Source organism: Squalius cephalus (genome assembly GCF_949319135.1).
Source record: "Squalius cephalus genome assembly, chromosome: 22".
In the NCBI taxonomy this organism is placed as follows: Eukaryota; Metazoa; Chordata; class Actinopteri; order Cypriniformes; family Leuciscidae; genus Squalius; species Squalius cephalus.
The window spans coordinates 26,457,003-26,480,305 of NC_137143.1; the positions used below are offsets into that span (position 1 = coordinate 26,457,003).

Sequence of the window (23,303 nt, forward strand, 5' to 3'; positions counted from 1 at the left end):
AAAGTACTTATAGTCAGTAGAATTACTTTTGGGGGACCATCATAATAAAGTGTTAGCAGACAGTCTACTAATACTCTAATGAGAGTTGCAAAGTCACTGTAGTTAGTAGAATGTCTAAAGTAGACCATTACATTTTTTTTTACCTAGAGATATAGTGATATCATTTTTGAATGGAATTTGAATGGCAGTGATCATGCAACTGACGCCACAAGTCACTTGACAATGACGACACTGGGAATTGATTACATCTGGATTTTATTCATACTATATACGAAGAGTGCCATCTGAAATTTTCTTCTAGAATGATCATTTTTATCAAGCTTGTATATTTAAGTTCAGTAATTTCACTTAAATGGCAATGAAGATTACCTATTAATTGTCATTTAAGTGAAATTACTGAACTTAAATATACGTGCTTGATAAAAATGATCATTCTAGAAGAAAATTTCAGATGGCACTTAGAGGCTTTTGCATCTGAACTCTTCATACATTGATCTTATATAGAACATACTAATCAATGGCCTCAATTAAATTTAGACACAATTTTGAATGCAGCTCATGTACTTGTTCTTAAGAGAGTTGTTACAACATAGTTGTTTAAAATTGAAGGTAAACTGCAGGGATATTTCTCAAAAAAAGAAATTACAAAGAAACTCCAAGCGACACACTGAATTAAACGTGGAATTCTGAAGTAATTGTAACTTGTAAAACATACTTGAATCTTTATTCTATTTACAACTTTGAAAATCGTTTTTTACAGTGTAGTTATCATAGATCAGTGCGTTGGAGTGAGCAAAGACAAGCAAAGTGAACGCATAACGGCTTAGCATCCTGGTCCACCAGTCATAGTGAGTTTTCTCCTTTTAAAGACAAGAATGGGTGGTCATGTAACAACGGTTAAAAACAAAACAAGCATTCATGAATAAGAGAAGAATCAGATGGGTTGTCTTTATACTTAGTAGGTCAGATTCCAAGATATCACATATTGGATTGAATCGGATGGTAATCGTAATTGATTACCATGTAAAAATGCTGATCAATAAACTAAAACAAAATAATAATAAATTCAGTATTTCACTCCTGTAATAATTTAGCTGATAACTGATTGAAAATAATGTGGCTTTGATGAGAAATTCCTTGCAATGTTCCTTATTTGCAAACAACTTTGGTTAAATGCTTATGCAAAATGAATCAATGTTTAAACTAGTTAGTGCTGGTCTCGATCATTAATCATTATAACCATGCTGTTCAACCATTTGGTGGGAAAGTTAGTCTCACTGCTTAAGCTTGTTAAAAACTCTTGTAGTGATGTATTCATCAGCCAAAACTCATTTATCCAAGACTTTTCAACAACTCAGTGCTCATTTTTGATCGTCTGCCACATTAGCATCCATGTATATATCTGCCATTTTCTTTGCCTGACTCCATTAGTGATGGCTGTATATCTTTGACTCCATATTGACTTTCTTTCATCTTCTGGAGGAAACTCTATAGCTGTAGATTACAGACTGACCCTAAGGCTCCCTTGCTCAACAAGAGAGAGAGAGAGACGTGTGCCAGCTGAAGGAATAAGACGCGCGCACACACACACACACAGGAAAGTCAATGACAGGATGAGAAAATGCTGTCATGTTTCTTACAGTCTGAAAGTGTCCAAAGCATTCAGCCAAGCACATGTTCTCTCACCAACTCAACACCCTCCTCTTTCTCTCTCTCACACACACACTCAATTATATACGTGTGTATGATCACACAAGGATGAGTAAGTCCCTGCTCTCTGGAGACGAGCGGTTTATCGGCTTATCACTGCTAACTGACGCAGCTCTCCTTCTTTCTTTCTCTCATATTCCAGTACATTTAACAAATGTATTGTCCTTTCTTTGAAAGACAAGACTCTTCTAAACATCTGATTCACAGCGAACATCACAGGTGAGCTGAATCCATGTCTCTACAATTGCTGAGAAAACACACACCCTGAAGAGACCAACAGGAGGGAAGATTTACACTGTAGGATCATTTTCTGTCTGAATGCAAAAGCGTGACGTGTGTGAGGTTTTACCATCTAATTCAGCGCTACCTGGGCTCCATGTCCAGACACCCAATACCTCGCGTAGCTCGGCTGGGAAGGTAGGAGGGGAAGTGGAGCCGATCAATACACTTGTTAAAGATTGCAGATAATGAAAATATGGAAAAAATATATTCCCTACCATCAATTTTTGATGAGAAGAAAGCCCATGGATGCAAAAAATCCCAAAAGAAGCAAATGTAGAAATAGTATACTGGATAAATAATTGAATGAGTATCTTCATTGATTTGTAGTCTTATTTAGTTTTCATTGTCTTCAATTTTTTTTAAAGGCTAAAACCTAAAACATTAGATCCGAAGGTCATAGTTGTGCATCATGCGTTTGCATTCAATTATGTTTATATATATGTAAGGCAAGCTGTCAACAGTCTTAAAGGGATAGTCCACCCACAATGACAATTTTGTACTTATGTCGTTCCAAACATCAATGACTTTATGTGGCAGACACAAAAAGATATTTCGAAAAATGTATCATTGATTTTTCATCCATATAATGGTCAATGGGGTCCAAAACAACACTGAACTAATACTGACTATCATATGGACAAAAAAAGTCCTTTAAGGCTTTTCACACTGCGCTTAACCCCGGGTTGTCGTCTTTCTTAACCCTGCTTTTCACGTTTCACACTTGTCATTTAAAAGGGGGGTTATCACCGCTTTTGAGGTGTTAACTCCATATTGCGATGCCAAAATTGTACAGTGTGAAACGACGTGGTGTTAGAATGTTACAACTAGATGCTTAACAAACGACAACCAACCACGTGCCTTATATTCACATACTTTGGGCAGTCACGGAAACACTGCACGATGCAGTCGTTTCTGCGTTTGATAGGAAAAATGTCAAATGTCAATGGAAAACGCGACAATTGGCGTGAAGAAGAGACCGTTTCATTCTCACCTTTATAGTTCGAAAAACACTTGATATTACAGTCAGCAATGTGTAATATGAGGACACGCAATGCTAGAGCCTTTATGTAAACAGGTCATGTGCTGCGTTTGTCCAGTCAGTGACACTGGCCGCGGATATGCAAATAAGGACGTTAACTCAGGGTTTAGGAATCTACAGTGTGAAATCTCACTTTATGAATACCCAGGATTAATTGTTAACTCCGGGTAAATTATGAGCAGTGTGAAACATGAAGCAAGACAACCGGGATACTCTGTTTACCCGAGATTTAGAATGACCCAGGATGAACTATTTCTAGTGTGAAAAACCCTTTTGTGTTGTGCAGAAGAAAGCAAACAATAGAGTGCTTGAGGGATGATGGAATCGCCTACCTATAGACAAAAAGCCAATAGGATTTTTCCATTGGCTTTTGGATAATTGCTGGGGGGGAAAAAACTCTGTGATCGACAAAAGTTTATGATTCTGACACATTTTTTGTTTTTAGAATTTGGTAGCCTAAATATTAATCATATTAATTATTAATAACATATTAATTTATTAAATATTAATAAATAATCGCCAGAAGATAAAAGCAAAAGTTAGGCTATAAACAAACTACACCACGGTCATATGACTTCAACATCACCATCACTAATCTTCAGACAAATCTCTTAATCATTTTTTAAAATCTACAAATTGAAGTTTTAGTTCGAATAGTAAACACAACAAGGCTATAAAAGCGTAATAGCAAGTAGATGAGTTTTCCTGCTCGGCATGATGATGTTTAATGTCCCTAACAACCTCTGTAGTACCATTGAGCCACTTGTTAGCAACCATAATTTTCATGATAAAAGCTTTAAAAAAAACATCAAAAGTGGGTTAGTGATGCATTTTATGTTGTTGAATAAAGCGTAAAAATATATTGACCTTCCATTAACAACAGACCTTACATCAGGCATTTAACCAAAAATCCATTCCAAAAACACATTGACTTCTGGACAATGGAACCGAAACCTGGACTTGGTCTCATTCCTGCAGCACTCTATAGGTTTATATTTAGACTGCTGCAATAATAAGTGATTAGAAAAACTAGGCTAAAACTAGATTTTGTATCTAGTTATGCTCAAGTTATCACAGAGGGAATTTAATGTTTTGTGCAAGATTTGCTGTTTTACTTGAGTCTAGTTCTAGTGGTGCATGTATTAGACACAAACAAAATACTTCAGAAATCAGAGCTCATCATTACACTATTTGCTTTTAGATCTCCATGGGAACAACATGTCATTAGAATGCACCTGTTTCGCAGGATTTCATTAGCTCAAGCTTAGTTTCAAAAGCTAAGGGGGTTTAATAATATGCAGACCAGGCGATGCTCCGCACGGAGGCACGAAAGAACGAAGGAGACATGTCGAGACTTGCACGGAGGCGTTGAAAATGTCTGCTGTTCCGTCAAGATAACCTTTACATCAAACAGAGTAACAGCTGAAACTCCCTGAGAGAGAGAATTTAGTATTCTACAGAATTTAAATATATGCAGAAACATCCTACACATTGCAAAGAAAAAATAACAAAAAATGTGGAATAAAGCAGGTGGAATAAAGCAGATACCTGCTCATAATTAATATAACAAAGACTGTACTTATTCTCTGTACTTATTTAAAGTTAAGCTCACACAACACACTCCATAACACTGCAGAATCCCTCCAAATACAATATATGCTCATAATCAATTACAAAGTTCCTCAAACTGACTGAAGGTGAAAAGAATCCAGCTGAGTCTGGAAGAGATTCATGCTGCTTTGTGCCTCTATAAAACCTGGAGAAAGCTATTCGTTAGCATATTAATGGAAGTAGCTGATCTGAAATGTGCCATCTTTTCCTCATCATGAGCTTTCATGTGACTAAACTCTCTGGGGCAGCAGAACATTTACATCATGGCAACTCTGACACTACAAGAGCTTGCATTGTCCCCAAGCCTTTCCCTAGCTGCTATGCTGAGCTGTGAGGTCAAAAACAGCAGAAAAATGTCAAAAATGTCCAAGTCAATTTCGCCCAAGGAAACACCTTCATCTTAAATTTTTTACAAGATCTTTTCAGAATAGTACATAAGCACATTATATTGTACCATTGAGCATTGCCACAAAAAGCATGATGTTGTACAGTTAAAAGTACAGCAGATTTCCAAACCAATCAGGCAGTGGTAAAACATCTGCTATAATATAATGGAATATCAGCATTTACTGTATATACAGATATTTTTTAAAAGCCGACAAATGGAAAAAAATGCTTCTTAGAACCAGATAGTTGTAGGTACAGCATCTACTAGCAGGGGGTAAAGACAAGTGCATCAGGCTATAGACCAGCCAAACCTTGACCCTTAGCTTTTATAGCAGCTAGCAATGTATCAATGCCATAGCTTAAGAGACAGAATGTAACATAATCTATTGCTTGCTGCTATCACACACTATCAGTTATAAATGTGTATTTATATGAATATATACAGCCGTTATATTCTTTGCCCCACTTTCCTCACCCGACTATATCTGAAATCTTTTTTTGTAATTTGTTCAATATGCAATACTTTATCCTTCACTTCAAACTGTATTATGCAAGTACTTGAAAGCTGCAGCAATACTGCAGTCTTTGACATTTATTCTGTGTCAATGATTTTAAAAGGTCTGGTAGGAGTAAGCGATTAACTGAACACAAAAACATCAAGATTTCACTTAATCTTGATTGATTTATACAATTTATTAAACTCAAACTTCGACTGTAAAGTGTTTACAGTCAATGCAATTTGCTAATGCAATGTATATTATAAAATAGATATGCACTACCATTTAAAAGTTTGGAGTCAGTAAAATTTTGTTATGTTTTTGACATAATATGTATTTATTTGATCAAAAACACAAGTAAACAAATTAATATTGTGAAATATAATTTCAATTTAAAATTATTATTACAATTATAAATTTCTATTTAACATATTTTAAAATGCAATTTATTCCTGTCATGGCAAAGAAGCCTTCAGTGTCACATGATCCTTCAGAAATTATTCTAATACGCTGATTTGGTGCTAAAGGAGCATTTCTTATTATTATCAATGGGGAAACAGTTGGGCTGCTTAATTGTGAAAATATTTTTTTTCAGGATTGTTTGATGAATAGAACTGTCTATATGTAATGTAAAACTTGTTACTGCCATTCCTGATCAACTTAATGCATCCTTGCTGAATAAAAGTATTCATTTCCTTTAATAAAAAAAAAATATATCTTACTGACCCTGAACTTTTAGTCTTTATTTCCCATAAAAAAAATAAAAAAAAAGTCCATACATTTATACATGTATAGATAGAATGGAGATCAGAATGGGTACATCATCACTTGCCTTTTATAACATCGAGCCTTTGGAAAATGAACTGGAGAGGTGGAGGGTGGCAGAGTTCTGGCTTTTCCTCATCAGTGGAAACGATTCCCATGTCCGCCATTGAGTGAAGGGCAGTGGAGATGAGAAGGCAGATTATGCTAAAAAATAAAGGAGAGGAGAGATTGTTTGCAGCTTTAAGGGTATGCTTCATTTCTCTTCATTTACTCTGAATTACCCCAGAGTCCCTCGGGAGGCTTGTCTTGCCCAGTGCCCTTCAGTTCATTCTACAGAGCCTTGAGAAGTTCACACTTACTTTACCTTGTAGGAAACTCAAGACCCGCTGCGGGTGGAGGTTATGTAAAGTTAAACGAATTCCATCTCCACACCAGCTGTTAACCTGTGGTACATAATAGAGGGATTGTCAAGATATGTGGATATGGCAGTTCGAATACACATTTTTTGAACTGGCTATCATTGCAAACAGCACAATTTTGCAGCATGAAATTACAGATGCATGTTTGTCTCATAACCAGGGATATAATTGCACATTTTTAACTAAATTCTCCTCGAATATTGTTCCAGCCAGTTCTAATATTTATCTAAAATGTATACCTTTCTTGATGTTTATTTACAGAATGCGTATATCTTTTTTTTTATTTACCCCTAGACTAGTCAAGTCAGAAGCGCTGCATCAACTCTGTGACATCTTAAATACATCTCTTTGATCTGATGTGTCTTTGATCTCCTCTCTGCCTTCTTCTTTGGATTGCAGGATATTCACTTTTGATTAGACGCAATATACAAGTTTTATCAAGAGTGCATATGGATTGAAAGGTCAGACAGATGCATATTTATAGACTCAATCATTGTAATTCAATGCTTACTTATTCATAGACTCTTCTAAAGAGACTGCCACCGCAAGCTGTCAGGCAAACCAAACTTCTTCATTAGCAGATCCTACTATGTTCTTCATCTGTACGTCTAATATCGAATCAGTTCACGCTAGAAAATCAGTACTGATGTATTCAGACGTCTGACTATGAGCATTTTTTATGTGTAATAAGCGTCAGATGGTACGTGAGACTGTGGAAGGTCTGTAGGTGTGACGTCTGTCGCAGTGACTATCCAACAAGTGAATAGTGGTCAGTTTAAATGGCAACATAAGATAGACATTTAATAAAGACATGAAACAGGCCATTCATGTGCCATCAGATTTTATCTCCTTCATTTCCTCACTTCTGTTTCTGCTATATTGAAGTGAATTGAACTCCAGCATGGAGTGGATGTCTCATGGCATTTCTCACAGAGAAATTGCCCTCTACTCAAGCTCCACAGCGGGAGATCAGTCGGTCAGACCTGTTTTAATGAGACGCACAGACAGGTCTATACGCATGTGTGAGAGCGACAGTGTATTAGAAAGTCGTGCTCACATCCTTGCTGCTCTTTACTCTGGAAAGGATCAAACAAACATGTCCTTCAGATATTTACACAGTATGAAGCTCATGTTTTCTCAGGACACACACACACAGTGGTAGTCCCCTAGACTACCAAAGTGTCATGGTGATTTCAATTCACTCTCTGGCATGAAGGAACTCTCAGTATCACAGTTCGGCATAAGTGGTGATAATCCCTACGATCATGATTTAAAGTATACCATAGAAATGACTTATAACCCAACGATCATAGGAGTGGATCAGGAAAAGTCACATAAATTTATGATTGATTTCCCTTTGAATATCAGGAGACAATTAAATGTTACAGTCATTAATAATTGTCACAAGGGTCTTTGTGGCTCGAGAATATACATCTATTTTCGTAGACATGTATATCTATGCTGCCTTCAAAAATCAATCTGGGCAGCATTTCCCAAAAGCATTGTAAGCCTAAATTGATCGTAGAGACCATTGATGGTTGCAGTTGTTATATGATAAATTTAGGTTTACGGTGGTTTTGGGAAATGCAGCATGCACAGATGAAGTACAGTAATCTCAAGAGAATCTCAAGTGAAGCGAAGATAGCATGGACTCGGACGTGCCCTGATTTCATCTTACCTTGGAATGCATCGTCCGAAAGCAGCATTTTTCAGCTAATATTCGACTAAATATTAAATATTATCGACACATCTCCAAAGTCCTCCCCTCCATAACTAACTGAACCGAACCCGTCCCTACCCGGACACCGTAGTTTCCGGAAAAACTTTTTTCACAGCCATCTTTCACCTTAAGGCTCCTCAGCTTCCATGGCCTCCTTTGCATTTTTCAGTAGCATGTCATCCAGGCAGGCCAGCTGACAGTCTTAGTCTTAGATGTTTCCCCTTGCTCTTCCTCTCCTGTTCCTCTCCTCTGCTCTTCCTCTTCACAGTACATTAACTATGTTAACAAATACAACTTTTGATTTCAATAATGTAGGCTATTAGTAGCCTAAATATTAAAATAAACACTAACAATGCTGTAGAAGTGCAGTTTATTAATAGTAGCCTATGTTAACTAATGTAGTTAAATAGAGTTTAATAAATCGAATATTTGTAAAGTGTTACCGATTTTTTTTATACACCGATTCAGACGTCTCGTGAGCTCAGTGTTAAACAGATCAGTTGTTTTAACCATTCATTAAAGTGAATGGTTCAAAGGAGTCATTCCTTTGCGTGTCATCAGTGGACGTTTACGGGACGCATTGTGTGATTATCCCGGCAGTTTAGGACATCGCACAAGATTTGTGTCAACACAGAAAACATTTCATCACTGGATAGGTTTTTTCGTAACTAAAATTGTGGTTTGTCAGCTGAATGGTTAACGCTTTTTAGAGAAGATAAGGCAAACTATGAATTAGCACAATTCACACCCCGCGTAATTCAGGAGAAAAAAAATCTCCAAATGCTCCACGTGAAACTGCGGACTTCCGACCTTTTACTATCGTGTCAATTGATTTTGATTAATATGCGCGAGGGAGAGAGAGCAAGACAGCGCTCGACGTGTTGTTTGAAGAGTGAGAATGCGCGCGCGCAGCCGGTGTTGTGCCGAATTTCGACCCCCGCCAAATTATTACCCCCCTAGTATTGGTAGGTTGTGCTGACCGGACATTTTGAGCGTACTGAACTTAGCGTGAACTCGCTCAGTGTGAACTCGGCATAAAGTCGTTATTTATTTATTTTTGCGGCCAAAAAGTATTCTCTTCGCTTCATAAAATTAACGTGTGAACCACTGTAGTCGCATGGACTCTTTTAACTTTGTCTTTAATACCTTTCTGGGCCTTGAAAGTGGTAACGAAATTATGTCTATGGGGTCAGAGAGCTACCGGATTTCATCAAAAATATCTTAATTTGTGTTCCGAAGATGAACGAATGTCTTACAGGTTTGGAACGACATGAGGGTGAGTAACGGTAATTAATGACAGAATTTTCATTTTTGGGGTAATTAACCCTTTAACAAGAAAGAAAGAAATGCTCAGCTAGACAACATCTTCCAATTGTGGATCTCTCCGTGATCCTGAAATCGAAAACGCACCACTTACATCCTCAAGCATGTGTGTGTGTGTGACTGAGATCAGCATTGACTCAGAGAGAGAGAGAGAGAGAGAGAGAGAGAGAGAGAGAGAGAGAGAGAGAGAGAGAGAGAGAGAGCGCTCGCGCAAGTGTTGGATCAGTCCTTCAGAGGGATCTGAGGAAACGGCGGGAGGCGCGTGCTCATTTGTGACTGCACCTCATTGTGGTGGGAGTCAAAACGCTACCTTCACGAGACTTTTTAGGTTTTCCCCTAACGGTTTTAACGGTCGGAGGTACCTTGGAAGCGTGGAGAAGAGTACTACTTTTTCCAAACATGAGATTCCACAACAGCATCGGAATGTTCTTCCTCACGACGTTGAGCGCGTTAACTTCTGTTTTATCGGCGAGTAACTGTAAGTTCATTTATTTATTCTGTGAAATAATACTTTTAAACAGTATGTCAGTTTATTAAACCTTATCTAGACACATTCAAACACAAGATATTTTGGAATCCTGTCAACCTGCTCTCATAACGTTAATTAAAAAGCAGTTAAACCAATGCAGTTTGTGAGCAGCCAATATCAAAATCGCAGTGCTTTTTATACATTAATTATTAATAAATTAATATAGGCTATTTGTTGTATCTATTAGTGTTTTGTATTGTATATAACTTCCATTGAGGCTTTTTTTTTTTTTTTTTTTTTTTTTGGATCATGATTTTAATGCATTCACTGAGATTTCCAGTTAAAGTGTAGGCTACTCTTCACTATAATTGAATACAATTTATAAATGCTAACTTTAATTGGATGAGGCCATATATCTTAATCTCACACAGAAATGTAAAATCTTTAGATATAAGTCGGTTCTTAAATAAAGACACATAAGTAATCACGTCAAAAGAATAAGAAAGAAAACAACTCTTGTAATACCATAAAATAGATAGAGCTTATAGTCTGTATCCTATTTGATCGCGCGCGCGTGGACACACACACCAAGGCGTGAGCGAGCAGAAAAACACTTCTTGAAAAGTCAAGCACTGAGTTTTTCGATCTCATTTGATTTTATTTCATCTGTTTGGAAGCAAGCGCGATGGGAGGAGTACCGGTAGGCTACTCCAGAAATAAAAGCTTGCGATGATGGACATCTGCCGTGATCGAACAGCCTCCGATAGCTTATTGGCACGAAATGATGCAGTCTGTGTGTAGGCTATGTGTGTGTGTGTGTGTGTGTGTGTGTGTCAGTTGTCTACGTCCTAGAATAGTAAAGACTCAATTCACCTACATTGAGGATACTAGCAAGCTGGGCAAATTAGGAAAACAATTTAGAAACGTAATAAATACTGTCTTGTAAAAATGCAATGTATGTGATGTTTAGAGTTAGGCTAATCTTCATTCTTTGTTCACACACAGCATATCAGAGGGGTAATTTAACTTCTCGTTCTGGTAAATTGCCTGAGCCGAAACCATAACATCACCTACATTGGGGAGACTAGCAAGCTGTGGTAAAATTGGTAAAAAAAATAATTATATATATATATATATATATATATATATATATATATATATATATATATATTGCTAAGCTCAGTATAGAAGCATGTAAGACACCATATTAGTGAAAACAGATGTGTGTGTGTGTGTGTGTGTGTACAGGTATTGCAATACTTGTGAGGGGACTTTTTGTGTCCACACTATAAAAACCTGGAAAAATGACTTCTATTTGTGATGGTCTTTACTTGGAAAGGCTCATATTGGCCTAAACATATTTTTGTTTACACCCTCTATAATCAACAGGTTTGAGTGAGGGTTAGTCTCAGTGTTGATGTTTATCAAATGTCATAGCCTCCTCCTTGTGAAAACCTTGTGAGTCTATGAGAAGTCACTAATGGTGAAGCCACTCAATATTGTGAAACCAATGTGTGTGTTTTGGGGTGCATCGAAAGACCATTAAAGGGACAGTTCCCTTAAAAATGAAAATTCTGTCATCATTTACTTACCCTCCAAAGCTGTATGATTTTTTCTTCTTCTGCTGAACACAAGATATTTTGAAGAATGCTTGTAACCAAACAGTAAATGGGCCCCATTTACTTACCATAGTTTATGATGTAAATCTAAATGATGCAGAATTTTCATTTTTTGGTGAACAATCCCTTCAAACTGTGAGTGTGTTTAGTGTGTGAGCGTTTTAAAGGGTGCAGATTTGCAGTAGTCTGGAAATGTGATTGGTTTGGTGTGCACTAAAGCAGAGGTTTTCAAACTTTTTTTCATTACTAGTATCCTCCAATTATTTGAATTCCTTCTTAAAGTACAAAATCATCTGGAAATATTTTCATGTACAGACCTATTTAAACTGTGTGGTAAGGGAAAATATTTGTATCAAAATTAAATGGGTTTTAATCTGACAGTACTAAAACCAAAGAAAATACTGAATCTGAAAAATATCAGAAAAAGTATATTGTATAGACTCTAGGAGTATAAGTGTACTGTATAGATATATTAAAGTTCCAAAGCCGCTTCACATAAATATTCACATAAAACTCTCAGAAAATAAAGTACATAATTGTACACTATAAAAAAAAAAAACGTAAAAAAAGGCAATTTTCTGGCAGCAGGGGCGCCAGAAAATTTCTGTTAAAAAACGGAAAAATACTGTAAAAAAATGGTAATTTCTTCCCGTTGTTTTACAGAAAAAACTGTATATTTAACATTGAATTTCAGTAATATTATATAATGTTAATTTACCGTCCTATTGAAGTATTAATATCTGTTTTGTACACTGATAACCACCAATCACAGCAGTGATGAGAGTCACATGATCAATCAAAGCTCAACAGAAGCAGTTCTTCCACAAGAAAGTTAATACTAATATATATAGAAGCTGCACAGTGTCATTCACACAAACATTAAACACCATCATGGTAACACATGAAATTTTAAAAATGCAATAAACATTAATTTAACAACATTAAATGTAACATAAACCCCTAATGTACATAACTGATTAGAAAAAACGAAGAAAACTATGAAGAAACATAGTTATTTCAACAAAAATACATCAAATGTGAAATGTCACAGGGAATTGTGGGAATGTCAATTTACGGTTTTTCACTGTAAATTATACAATGAGTTGTTTTTTTACTTTCAAAAACTGTAAATTTAACGGTATGTTACAGTAAAATTACATTAAATGTACCGTTAGATCTATCACAGTTATTTACCGTATATAGTACGGAAACTTTCTGTTAACCAATTAACAGTTTTTCACTGTAGCATTTTTTTACTTTTTTTTTTTTTTTTTTTTTTGTAGCATTTTTTTACCGTTAAAATTACGATCATTTTTTACAGTGTACCTTTAGGGGTACAATGGCTTTAGGGGTACAATATTGTACCTTAACCTTTAAAAGAAACGTGTATGTACTTTTTAATGCTTTTGACCCTCAAAAAGGTCCATATATGTATGAATGAATGAATGAATGAGGCATTTATATAGCGCTTTCATATGTACTACTGTACAACCAAAGCGCTTTACAATTATATCAGGGGATCATTCATTCATTCATTCATTCATTCATTCATTCATTCATTCATGCCTCATTCATTCATTCATTCATTCATATATGTACCTTGAGGTCCAATAATAAGCCCTATGGAGTACGTTAGTGTTAGATTGTACCTTGGGGGACAGAAATGGACTCCTACTGTACCCCTGTTTCTGACAGTGTATGTATGAGATGAATAATTATTTTTCCACATAACTAGGCTATTTTTTATTATTTCTTATAAAACTCCTGATTTCAAACCACTCTTTAGAAAGCAAAATAAAACTGTAATTATGTAAGATTTAACAATATACTTCTCTGAACATTTCTGTTGGGGTCTGTTGGACACCAGTTTGAAAACCTTAGCAATACAAAGTGTGTTGGTTTGCAAGAGAGGATATAGTCTGATCGGTGAGTGTTTTGGGGTTCAGTGTGATTGGTGTGATTTCTAGTGTGCAGTAAGACAGTGCATGAGTGTGATGAGGTTATGTTTTGTTGAGGGGAATGTGGAAAGCTGCTGTCTACGAGCAATCAGCACCGCCCATGTCAGGCAGTGGTGCTGCAGCTTCTGTGAGACAGAGAAGTGGCGTTTAACTCTCTCCCCGCTGAGAACAAAAGCCCTCTGCGGTTTTCAATCTGTCTCTCACAGACTTCAGTGCCCACAAAACAGGTGTGTGAGTGATTGAACTCGTAGACCCTTGCCAGGAGAAAATAACTTTCCTTTAAATAAGTTGCACTTAGGAAAAAAGTGCTCTGAAAAAGACATCAACACTGAGATCAGGGCTATATGAAGAATCTCAGACAAAGCCCTAGAGTTAGCTGATTATACTGGGAGAATGCTTTTAACAAAATTTGGGTTTTGTTTTAGAGTTGTTTTTAACACATTTCCTTTTCAGCATTCTGTAAATGAAGCAGCAGTTATTCTAAGTAGCACTTTCACTTTGTAATGTGACAGCGTCTTTCTGGCATCATATCACAGAAAAGCAAAATTAATTCAATTCTTAATGGCAGTGAGGTTTATTTGTGAGGCATGTGCTAGGTGTTTACATATATTTCAGGCACATGCATGTTATCATTACACTGGTAGAGCAGTAGCATTGTTTATTTTCCTGCACAGAATGTGCGTCCATATTGTACATATGAGTCCAAATCTGCTAAGGGGTACAAATGGTAATTAAGTGATTTTTTTTTTACTATTATTTACAACATCTGCATTTTCATGCAATTTTGTTGTAAGAGACAATAAAAACAACTTTGTGCATCAAAACCCCTCCAGTCCTTTCCTGGTATAATTTTTTTTTTACATGATTTGCCAAGCCAAACATGTCAGTCTCTGAGCACCATGTAATTTATTTAAGCCACAAAATAAACTTCATTTCATAAAACAAGTATAATGAACTACGCAAAAAGCATTTAGAATGCCTCCAGCATGTTTTATAATTACCCAAAAATCAAATATAGTGTTTTCTTCATTTTGGTAATTTTAGATGAACTGTTAAAGGTGCATTTTGTCAATTTTAGCCGCATCTAGTGGTGAGGTTGCGAATTGCAACCAACAGAAGTTATGGTGGCCGACAGGAAAAGATGTCGTCGTCTGAGACGGCAGGGCGTAGCCAGTAAGCAATGAGGTTTCTTTACAAAGATAAATGAAGAAATGATGTTTACTTAATTGTTCAATAAAACGGTTCATTATGTAAGGTCTTTATACACCACTGAAAACTTATGTATATGATATTGCATTTCTGTCAACAGATCCTCCTAAATATTACAATGCACCTTTAAATGAGTGATCATGACATGAGTCCCTGTAGTCATTCAATTTGACTCTCATATGCTGATGAAATATAGGTGATTTTTATAAAATGTTGTTTAAAAGATTAAGGCAATTATCAAAGGTTGATCAAATTTTGTTTTAATTTTCCAATAAAAGATGATATAATTTTTACATGGTTTGTTACATTTAATTACCCCTTGACTCATATACAAATTTCTTTAAGAAATATGCTTACATTGGCCTACAGCTGTTGATGTAGATTAAGGAATTTAGGGAGCGAAGTCAGCCTGAATTATGCTCTGTCTGTGTGCTTCTGAGTCATGTTTACAGTTAGCGTTGCGTGTGTCTTGTGGGTGTTTATTTATGGAGCTGTTTTCAGTTGGTTTTCACTACATTCATGAAATGCTGAAGGGACATCGTGTTATATTTGCAATCTGTTTTAGGCGTCACTCCAAATATTGAAGCTAGATTTTAAATTATGTAGCTTTTCAGCAGTGAAGCTATTTTATTGATTAAGTAGGGGGTAGAGCTGACAAACTCTAGTCTTGTTTTTCTGTTCGCCTTTCAGAATTAGTGGCCAGATTCACCAAAAAAAAAGATACGTTTTAAAAAGTGTGTCTCAAATTTGATAGTGAAATCTGTGTACAAACGTTTTCACAAACAAATCATATATATGTCTATATATCATGGCTATATCATGATTCAACAATTACGTTATTTCTAAAATGTATTCTAAATTTACGAATAAATGTATCAACCACTTTATGAAACCACTCGCACACAAAAATCACATACTCTTGATGGGCTTATAAACATGTTAAGATGAAATATATATATATTAGGGCTGTCAAAAGATTAATCGCGATTAATCGCATCCAAAATAAAGTTTGTTTTTAATAATATATGTGTGTGTACTGTGTATAATTAAATTTGTATATATAAATACACATGCATGTATATATTTACGAAAAATGTGTTAAAAAATATATTTATATATAATATAAACTATATAAATATATATACAGTATATGTATGCAAATATTTCTTAAATATATACATGCATGTGTGTGTATTTATATATACAAAATAATTATACACAGTACACACACATATATTATGTAAACACAAACTTTTATTTTGGATGCGATTAATCGCGATTAATCTTTATATATATATATATATATATATATATATATATATATATATATATATATATATATATATATTAGTAAAAAGATCAGTATAAGAGTAAGTAAAGGTGTGTTATAGGTGTGGACATCGTTTAAGTGTGTTTTATGCAAATTGATTATGCAGTCTCTTGTTTTGAATACTCAGAATTCAACATTAGAATGAGGTTAAGAACAAATTCATGTGCATTCGCACGTGTTGTGAATTAGGCGAAACGTTTTTTGTGAGAAGTTCAAATGTGCTTAAAAATACGAATAGTGTAGTTATTAGTCAGTGAGACCCAATGTTCCAAATGCAATTCTGAACAGGCAGAGTGTGGCAGTTCTTTCCCAAGACTCTGATCAACTCAATGAAAAACATCAAGTCTTTTTGCACTACCTGCAGATTACAGTACTGTTCAGCACTTGGCATCATGTTTTTTAATGTGTTATACACTTTAGGTGGTAATTTCTTAAAGTCTGTCTGTTGAATTCATTTGCACTCTGTCTTTTGGCGCTCTCGCTAGAGTAGATGCACCCTGTATCTGTGTGTGTGAGTGAGTGTGATCCTGTGAATGGGTGCACTGATATGCTGAATGTTACCAAAGTTATGTTGTAATTATAAAGTTAAAAACTCTGTTTGACTAATTTTGGTACAGTTGTTTTTTACTGAAGTTTAACATTCATGACCAAAACCTGTTTGCATTTTCATTGTCCAAATGTACATCCCCAGTAATAGTATTATAGTGTGATGTTATAATCCTTTATTACAAGTTGGAAGTTATTTGAACTTATTTACAATTATTTTTAAGGAGATTATTTTCAAGAATTTGAATTCTTCTTAAAGGAGAACTTGGTAACTTTTTTAACTTAATAAAACTGTCTAGAATTCATTTGGATGGTTAAACAACCTGTTCTGGTGATATTGGTGACTTTCCCCGCTCCCCCCAGCGTTCCCAGGCGGAAAACCAACCTTGCAACTTGGGGACTACCGTCCCGGCAAGATAGAAATTGGAAGTCTCGTGAGAAGCGAGAACGAGCGCGAAACACGAATTGCTTTACGGCAATTCGACATAAACACACACGCATGTATGATGTATTACCAGATTACCCACCTCGGTAGACATAGCTCCACACGATACAGTTGGCTTGCTCCGATCAAAACAAACGCACATGAGCAGCTGTAGAGAGGGGGAGGAGGCCGCCGCAAGCAAGTTTTTTACGACCGTGTTGTGAAATATACGCCCCCCCCCCACAGCTGTAGGGGGAGCTCGTGGGGAAAACATGCGACAACAAAGGAAAAATCAGCGAAGAAGTGACTAGAGTTCGCTAGAGTTGCCGAGTTCTCCTTTAAGTGTTTGGTAACACTTTAGTTTAGGGTCCAGTTCTCACTATCAACTAGTTGTCTATTCAACGCTATCTCACGACCAATTCGTACGAATTCGTACGAGTGATAAAAAAGTGGCTAATTCGTACGAATTCGTACGACCTCACTCGTACGAATTCGTACGACCTCACTCGTACGAATTTGTACGATTTGTCTAAACCCACGTGATGGGTAGGTTTAGGGGCGGGGTCAGGGGTAGATCATTTGTATGAATTCATACGAATTGGCAATTCGTAAAATATGTACGATTTAGCAAAAATCGTACGAGTGAGGTCGTATGAATTCGTACGAATTAGCCACCTCGTAGAATGCTGTGAGATCAGGCTGGTCTATTAGCATGCATGTTACCTGGATATTGGCTGTTTATTAGTACTTATAAATCACATGTTAATGCCTTAGTCTATGTGACCTTATTTTACATCCCTTTATCCTACCCAATATCTAAACTTAACAACTACCTTACTATTAACAAGTGGTAATTAGGAGTTAATTGAGGCAAAAGTCATAGTTAATAGTGAGAATTGGACCCTAAATAGCAGTTAAGAAGCATTTTATTCGTAAGAATATTTCATGATTCCGGCCACAGAAGAAGCAATTCCCGTTTCATGAATAAATCACTATTTTTGATTCAGGTCTTTTTTTAGTCAAACTGATTAGGAAAATAGGTTTGTGTTTCAGTGTAAATCATTTGGATAGTTCACTCAAGCACTGATTCGTTTGGAGTGGTTTCTCACTCAATAAAAGTTAAGCATAAAATATACGAGCATATGCTATAACATGATTAAGTGAACACACACACAGAGATACGTGGGACATGGCAGAGGATACTCTCCTAATCCTCCATAAGGTATTCAATTAAAAAATGGCTTTCACCCTTAATTCCACTGCCTATTTTTTTATCCTCCAACAGATCCAACTCTGTGTGCTGGCGTGCATGAGTGCCTATCAGAGCAAAGCTGTGGAAATAAAGATTTTTTTTTTTTTCATAAATAATAATTTATGGGATTTTAGGGAATAAATACATAAGAATGGTAATCGTAGTTATGAAGTAATTAATTTAAACTATTTGAAAATTTTATTTTATTTTAAAATGTGCATATATTCACTCTTATTCGTATATGTCTAATGTGGAAAACGCAAAAGTTTCTTGTCTCGTCACATTCATTTATAAATTACATGAATCATGATTGCCTATTTTCAATTCAAATTGGCAAAATCAGACAAAATCATTGGCTCTGGTCTGCCCCCACTCCACCTATGATCCAAAGCACTAAAAGTTTGAAATGCCAGCAGCAGATGATCATAAATAATCACAAAATGCCCTGTGTAAAAATATGTGAAAGATTTGTGAGGCACTGACATCTGAAATAATCAAAATTCAGCTTGCCAAGAGATCAGTGTGATTGTTTTCTGCTGACCCCAAAGCTGAGGGTCCAATCAGTGTTGTCTGCAGGACGGCCCAGATGCTTACTCAAATTCACAAGAAATTATTGTTAAAACTGGATGTACAGGATGCATTTGTCAAAAGAAAAAAAGATGTACTGTAATGTCTTTGATTTGACTGTCTGACTCCTCATCATTGACCTCATCTTGACATTGTTTATTTCTCTTGGGAAATAAACAAAAATGATTATAAGTATTAGTATTATTAATTAATTTGTGCGCATAATGTTTTACCCTTATTGGGTGGTGTTACAATTAATATGACTGACAAATCTAGAGAATGCACTAGTAATATCTGCACTAGTAGTTATCATCATAACGAGTACTAACTTTCTTTATTACATTAAATAAACAGAGTCAGCATAAACTGTTCACAATTTGCTCATTATAATTTGGCAGTGTTTACATATTACAGGTTATTTATTTTCTCCAAACACCCAAGACAAGTACAAGAATCTTGAGTTTTCAAAATAAACTCAATTACCTCTACAGTCACTTAAATTGCTCTTCACTGCCAATAATGTCAGAGCTGCATATAGTCTGTGTCGTCCTAATAGCCGCAGTGTTTGTGAACTTTCAGAGGATCAGTGAAGCAAGGTGGGCTTACTGACTGCAGAAAGACGTGTTTGGTGTCATGTACTCGTGTTAATGTATATTCAAGGCTGTTAGATGCTGTAGTTACTTTTTATAAAGGTTACAGCACCACCTCTATTTTAGATGTGGTTGATGAATGTTCACTCTGTTTTGCCGCATCTCAGGGATTCTCATAGAATATCGTATTTAATTAAAAGGGACATAGTTGTTATGTTGTGTTCCCACAAGTGTCCCATTGATTTTTACAGGCTATTTTCTTAGCTCCTGCAAATTTTGCTATTCCGCCTTTGTCGTGTTAATAATTTAGCATATTGCTGGGCCTGTGCAGTTCTTGGTAAAATTAGGTGATATTTTTTTAAAGACATTTTTGTTTACCTTCCTTTGAAATCTCTTTCTTGGTAAAATAAAAAAAACATCACTGCCCTAGACCACAGATTCTGATAGGAGGGCATTATCCTATAGTCTCTTGCTTTTAGTCGGTCTATCTCTGTACTGATCTTAGAGGAGCTTGATGGATCTGATATTCTAAGGATCCGGTCAGGTGGGGGAGTTTGGCGGGAGGGCCCTCCCAGTCACAAACAAATGGTGAGAGGACCCTCCCAGTCACACACAAATGAAGATCAAAGCAGGCAGACAGGGATTTACAGAGATTAAAGCAAAGTGAAGGACAAACAAAATCCTCCCTAGTTTTGATGAGGGGAAATTAAGGCCACGGCTCAGGATCGGATAAATACAAACAGAGCGCCTGCCAAATGACACATCTCAGACATGCACACACAAATAACATGTTTTCGGCTTTCATAATTCTGCTTGTCAAAGTTTATGTTTTTTTTATGATTTTTTTTTTTTTAAGGCCAGGAGTTATTAATCAGGGAAGAGAGAGCTTGATGAGATCACTTGGAGTTGGAGCATGTTTTTACTCTCCCTTATAATAATAATAGAAGAAGAAGAATGTGTATTTTTATAATCCGTTTTCAATTTCTTAATCTAACTGAATTTCATCATGCTATTTAGAGTAAGAATTATAGAAATATAGCCTTCCCCAGCCTGACCACTGAACAGAACACAATCAGGATGTCATTAAAATAATTATTTAGTTACAATGAAATGAAAAATGGCATTATATCATTATTGTCATAAAAATGCTGCTCATTGCTCAATTCGACCTGTCCTGTGGTGTGATTCCATGTAAAACATCTTTAAAGGTGCTCTAAGCGATGTCACACGTTTTTTAGGCCAAAACATTTTTTGTCACATACAGCAAACATCTCCTCACCATCCGCTAGCTGCCTGTCCCCTGAACACACTGTAAAAAACGCGGTCTCTGTAGACACCCCAGGTTCCACAAACGGCCAAAAAAAAAAAGAAAAACTGGGCTAACCCGCACCACGAAACATAACAAACTGTTCTAGCCAATAACCGACAAGAAGGATTTGGGGTGGGGTTTGGGGGGTTAGTGCACGGATGAGGAGGAGGGAGGGTCTAGCTAGCCTCCGTTTTGTTTGACAACACTTTTAACGTCAACAAGAAGTGACGTCACCCAACATCACTTAGAGCACCTTTAAATAGCATTTTTCAAATTGTATTATAATTATTGTGAATTATCATTGACATTAAGAGAACACGTGAAATACTTTTTAAAAATCCATTTGTCTCACACCAGGACCATTAGATCTCAGTTAGAGATCAAAAATTTGATTTTAAAGTGTCAAAAATTTCATATTTAAAAAAAAGTTCATGTCTGTTTGCCCACTATCCTTTCAAAGTTTTTGGAAAGAGATTTCAGATCCATTTCTGTGGTTTAAATCTCAGAGAATTTTATTATACTGTGCATCAGATAATAGTATCTAAAGGGCCAAACAGAGTTATTTGTCAGGCAATCTTATCAAAGATCCTATTTACACTGCAAGTACTGCTGTCATTCCGCTGGGAGATGATTTAAACAATGCCTGGCGGAAACACTGTGGAAACCAGTTAATCTGCCATTAATCTCCCACCTTAATCAGCGCTATCGTGGCGGCCCATCAGATGGGTGATCGATCCCGCAAGCTATAAATAGCTTAGAGCAGTGTGGGCTAAACAACTCTATGACGTGATGTACGTTCATTAGACCTGGACGCTTGAGGTGTTTAGCACATCCTGTCCTTTCTGAGATAATCATAATCACTTCCTCTCTTTCACTTTATCCTGCATTGTTTACAGCTGTTGAAAACTGTTCTGTGATCCCTCTATACCAGGAGTCGGGAACCTGTTTTACATGAATTGACACGTCAGCCTCCAAATTAAATCTGTTATATAGTATAGACCAATATGCAGTGGACCCAAAAAGTTTTTGTACACTTAAATTACAGTTAAAAATGTAGAAATATGCATCGCATATAGTGACAAAAAGCTTTTCTCAAAACTTCTCTGAGACAATTTTGCTATTGATTTTGACCAGCTGACTCCACAAAGTTTTGCTTTTTATTTTTATGTATGTATAAAATCAACTATCAATCAATTTGGACTCTTTAAAAATTAGTGTTATATGTTATGAACAAATGCTTTTTATAAAATGTATTTTAGTAATACTTTATAGGGGTGGGAATCTTTTGGTACCTCACAAGATTCAAATCGATTCTTGCACGATTCGATTTAATGTGCATACATTTAATTGTAGTTTACTGTTTTTTGTTACTTTTCTTATTTGACTGCGATAGACTTACTGAATTAAATGTGAACCTTGAAATTTGTTTAGGTTTTCATCCCATTTTAGTCAACCCAATATTATACAAAAGCCCTTTAAGCTGACTACAATCAATATTTTTTTTCATTAACATTAATGAAATGAATGGCAACAGTTTATGAGGCTGCTAGCTGTCCCTTTAAGAATGAATGCACGGATATAGTTACACATCCGATTTTCTCCCATTTGTTTTCGTTCGCGTAGGACATAACCGATTCAGTTTACATTGGATGCTCCACATGATGTGCATTTTGACATAATTGTGTGTGTAGCTGTGAAAGAGAACTTGTGATCGCATGCATGTGAGAGGCGGCATCTGTGTGTGCACTTCGGCTGTGTGTCCGTCAGCGCGAACACCGCATTGAGTCCTTGTTCGCGTCTTATTGTGATTAACGTCAATAACTGTAAGTTACTTTAAGTAGTACTGCGAAGTTAATGAAGTGTAACATTTTATAAAATCGATTTTTGAAATTTGTGAATTGATACAAATCGGTAGAAAATAGAATCGCGATTCATTATATGAATGTATTTTTTTCCGCACCCCTACTTTATCTCCATTTTAAACAAATAATTTGAAATCGAACTGCTTTTTGTGAAATATTTTGCGTGAAAAGCAGAGCCACTGTAGTATTCAATATACTTTATTGAAGTACTGTAATATCCTTTTGTTTTCAGCAAAACAGAAGACCAAAGTGTGTAATTGCTGCAGCACTGCTGTTGCTGCGAGTATGACAGCGCGACCCACAGGACAGTAGATCCATTACCAGAGCGTTCCACTTTTTGTTTGCAGATCAGTTTCTGGTTTGCGCAAGTTAATGGAACGGATCTCTGCGCTCTTCAGTGGGCCGTGAGTGTAAA

General features: G+C 36.1%; 1 protein-coding gene across 4 annotated transcripts in view; it reads left to right on the forward strand.

Annotated features, from left to right (window-relative positions):
- The first annotated feature begins 9,977 nt into the window (after nt 1-9,977).
- The window catches only part of cntnap5l (contactin associated protein family member 5 like), a 62,253-nt gene continuing 48,927 nt past the window's right edge, over nt 9,978-23,303 (forward strand). For 3 of the 4 annotated variants that reach the window (XR_013819717.1, XM_079857626.1, XM_079857628.1), the window contains exon 1: nt 9,978-10,231. Coding sequence is in view for 3 of the 4 variants with exons in the window: in XM_079857626.1 (XP_079713752.1) it covers nt 10,153-10,231 (79 nt within the window). In the remaining variant the exon portion in view is untranslated. The remainder of the gene's footprint in view (nt 10,232-23,303) is intronic. The other variant, XM_079857627.1, reaches the window with a different exon arrangement.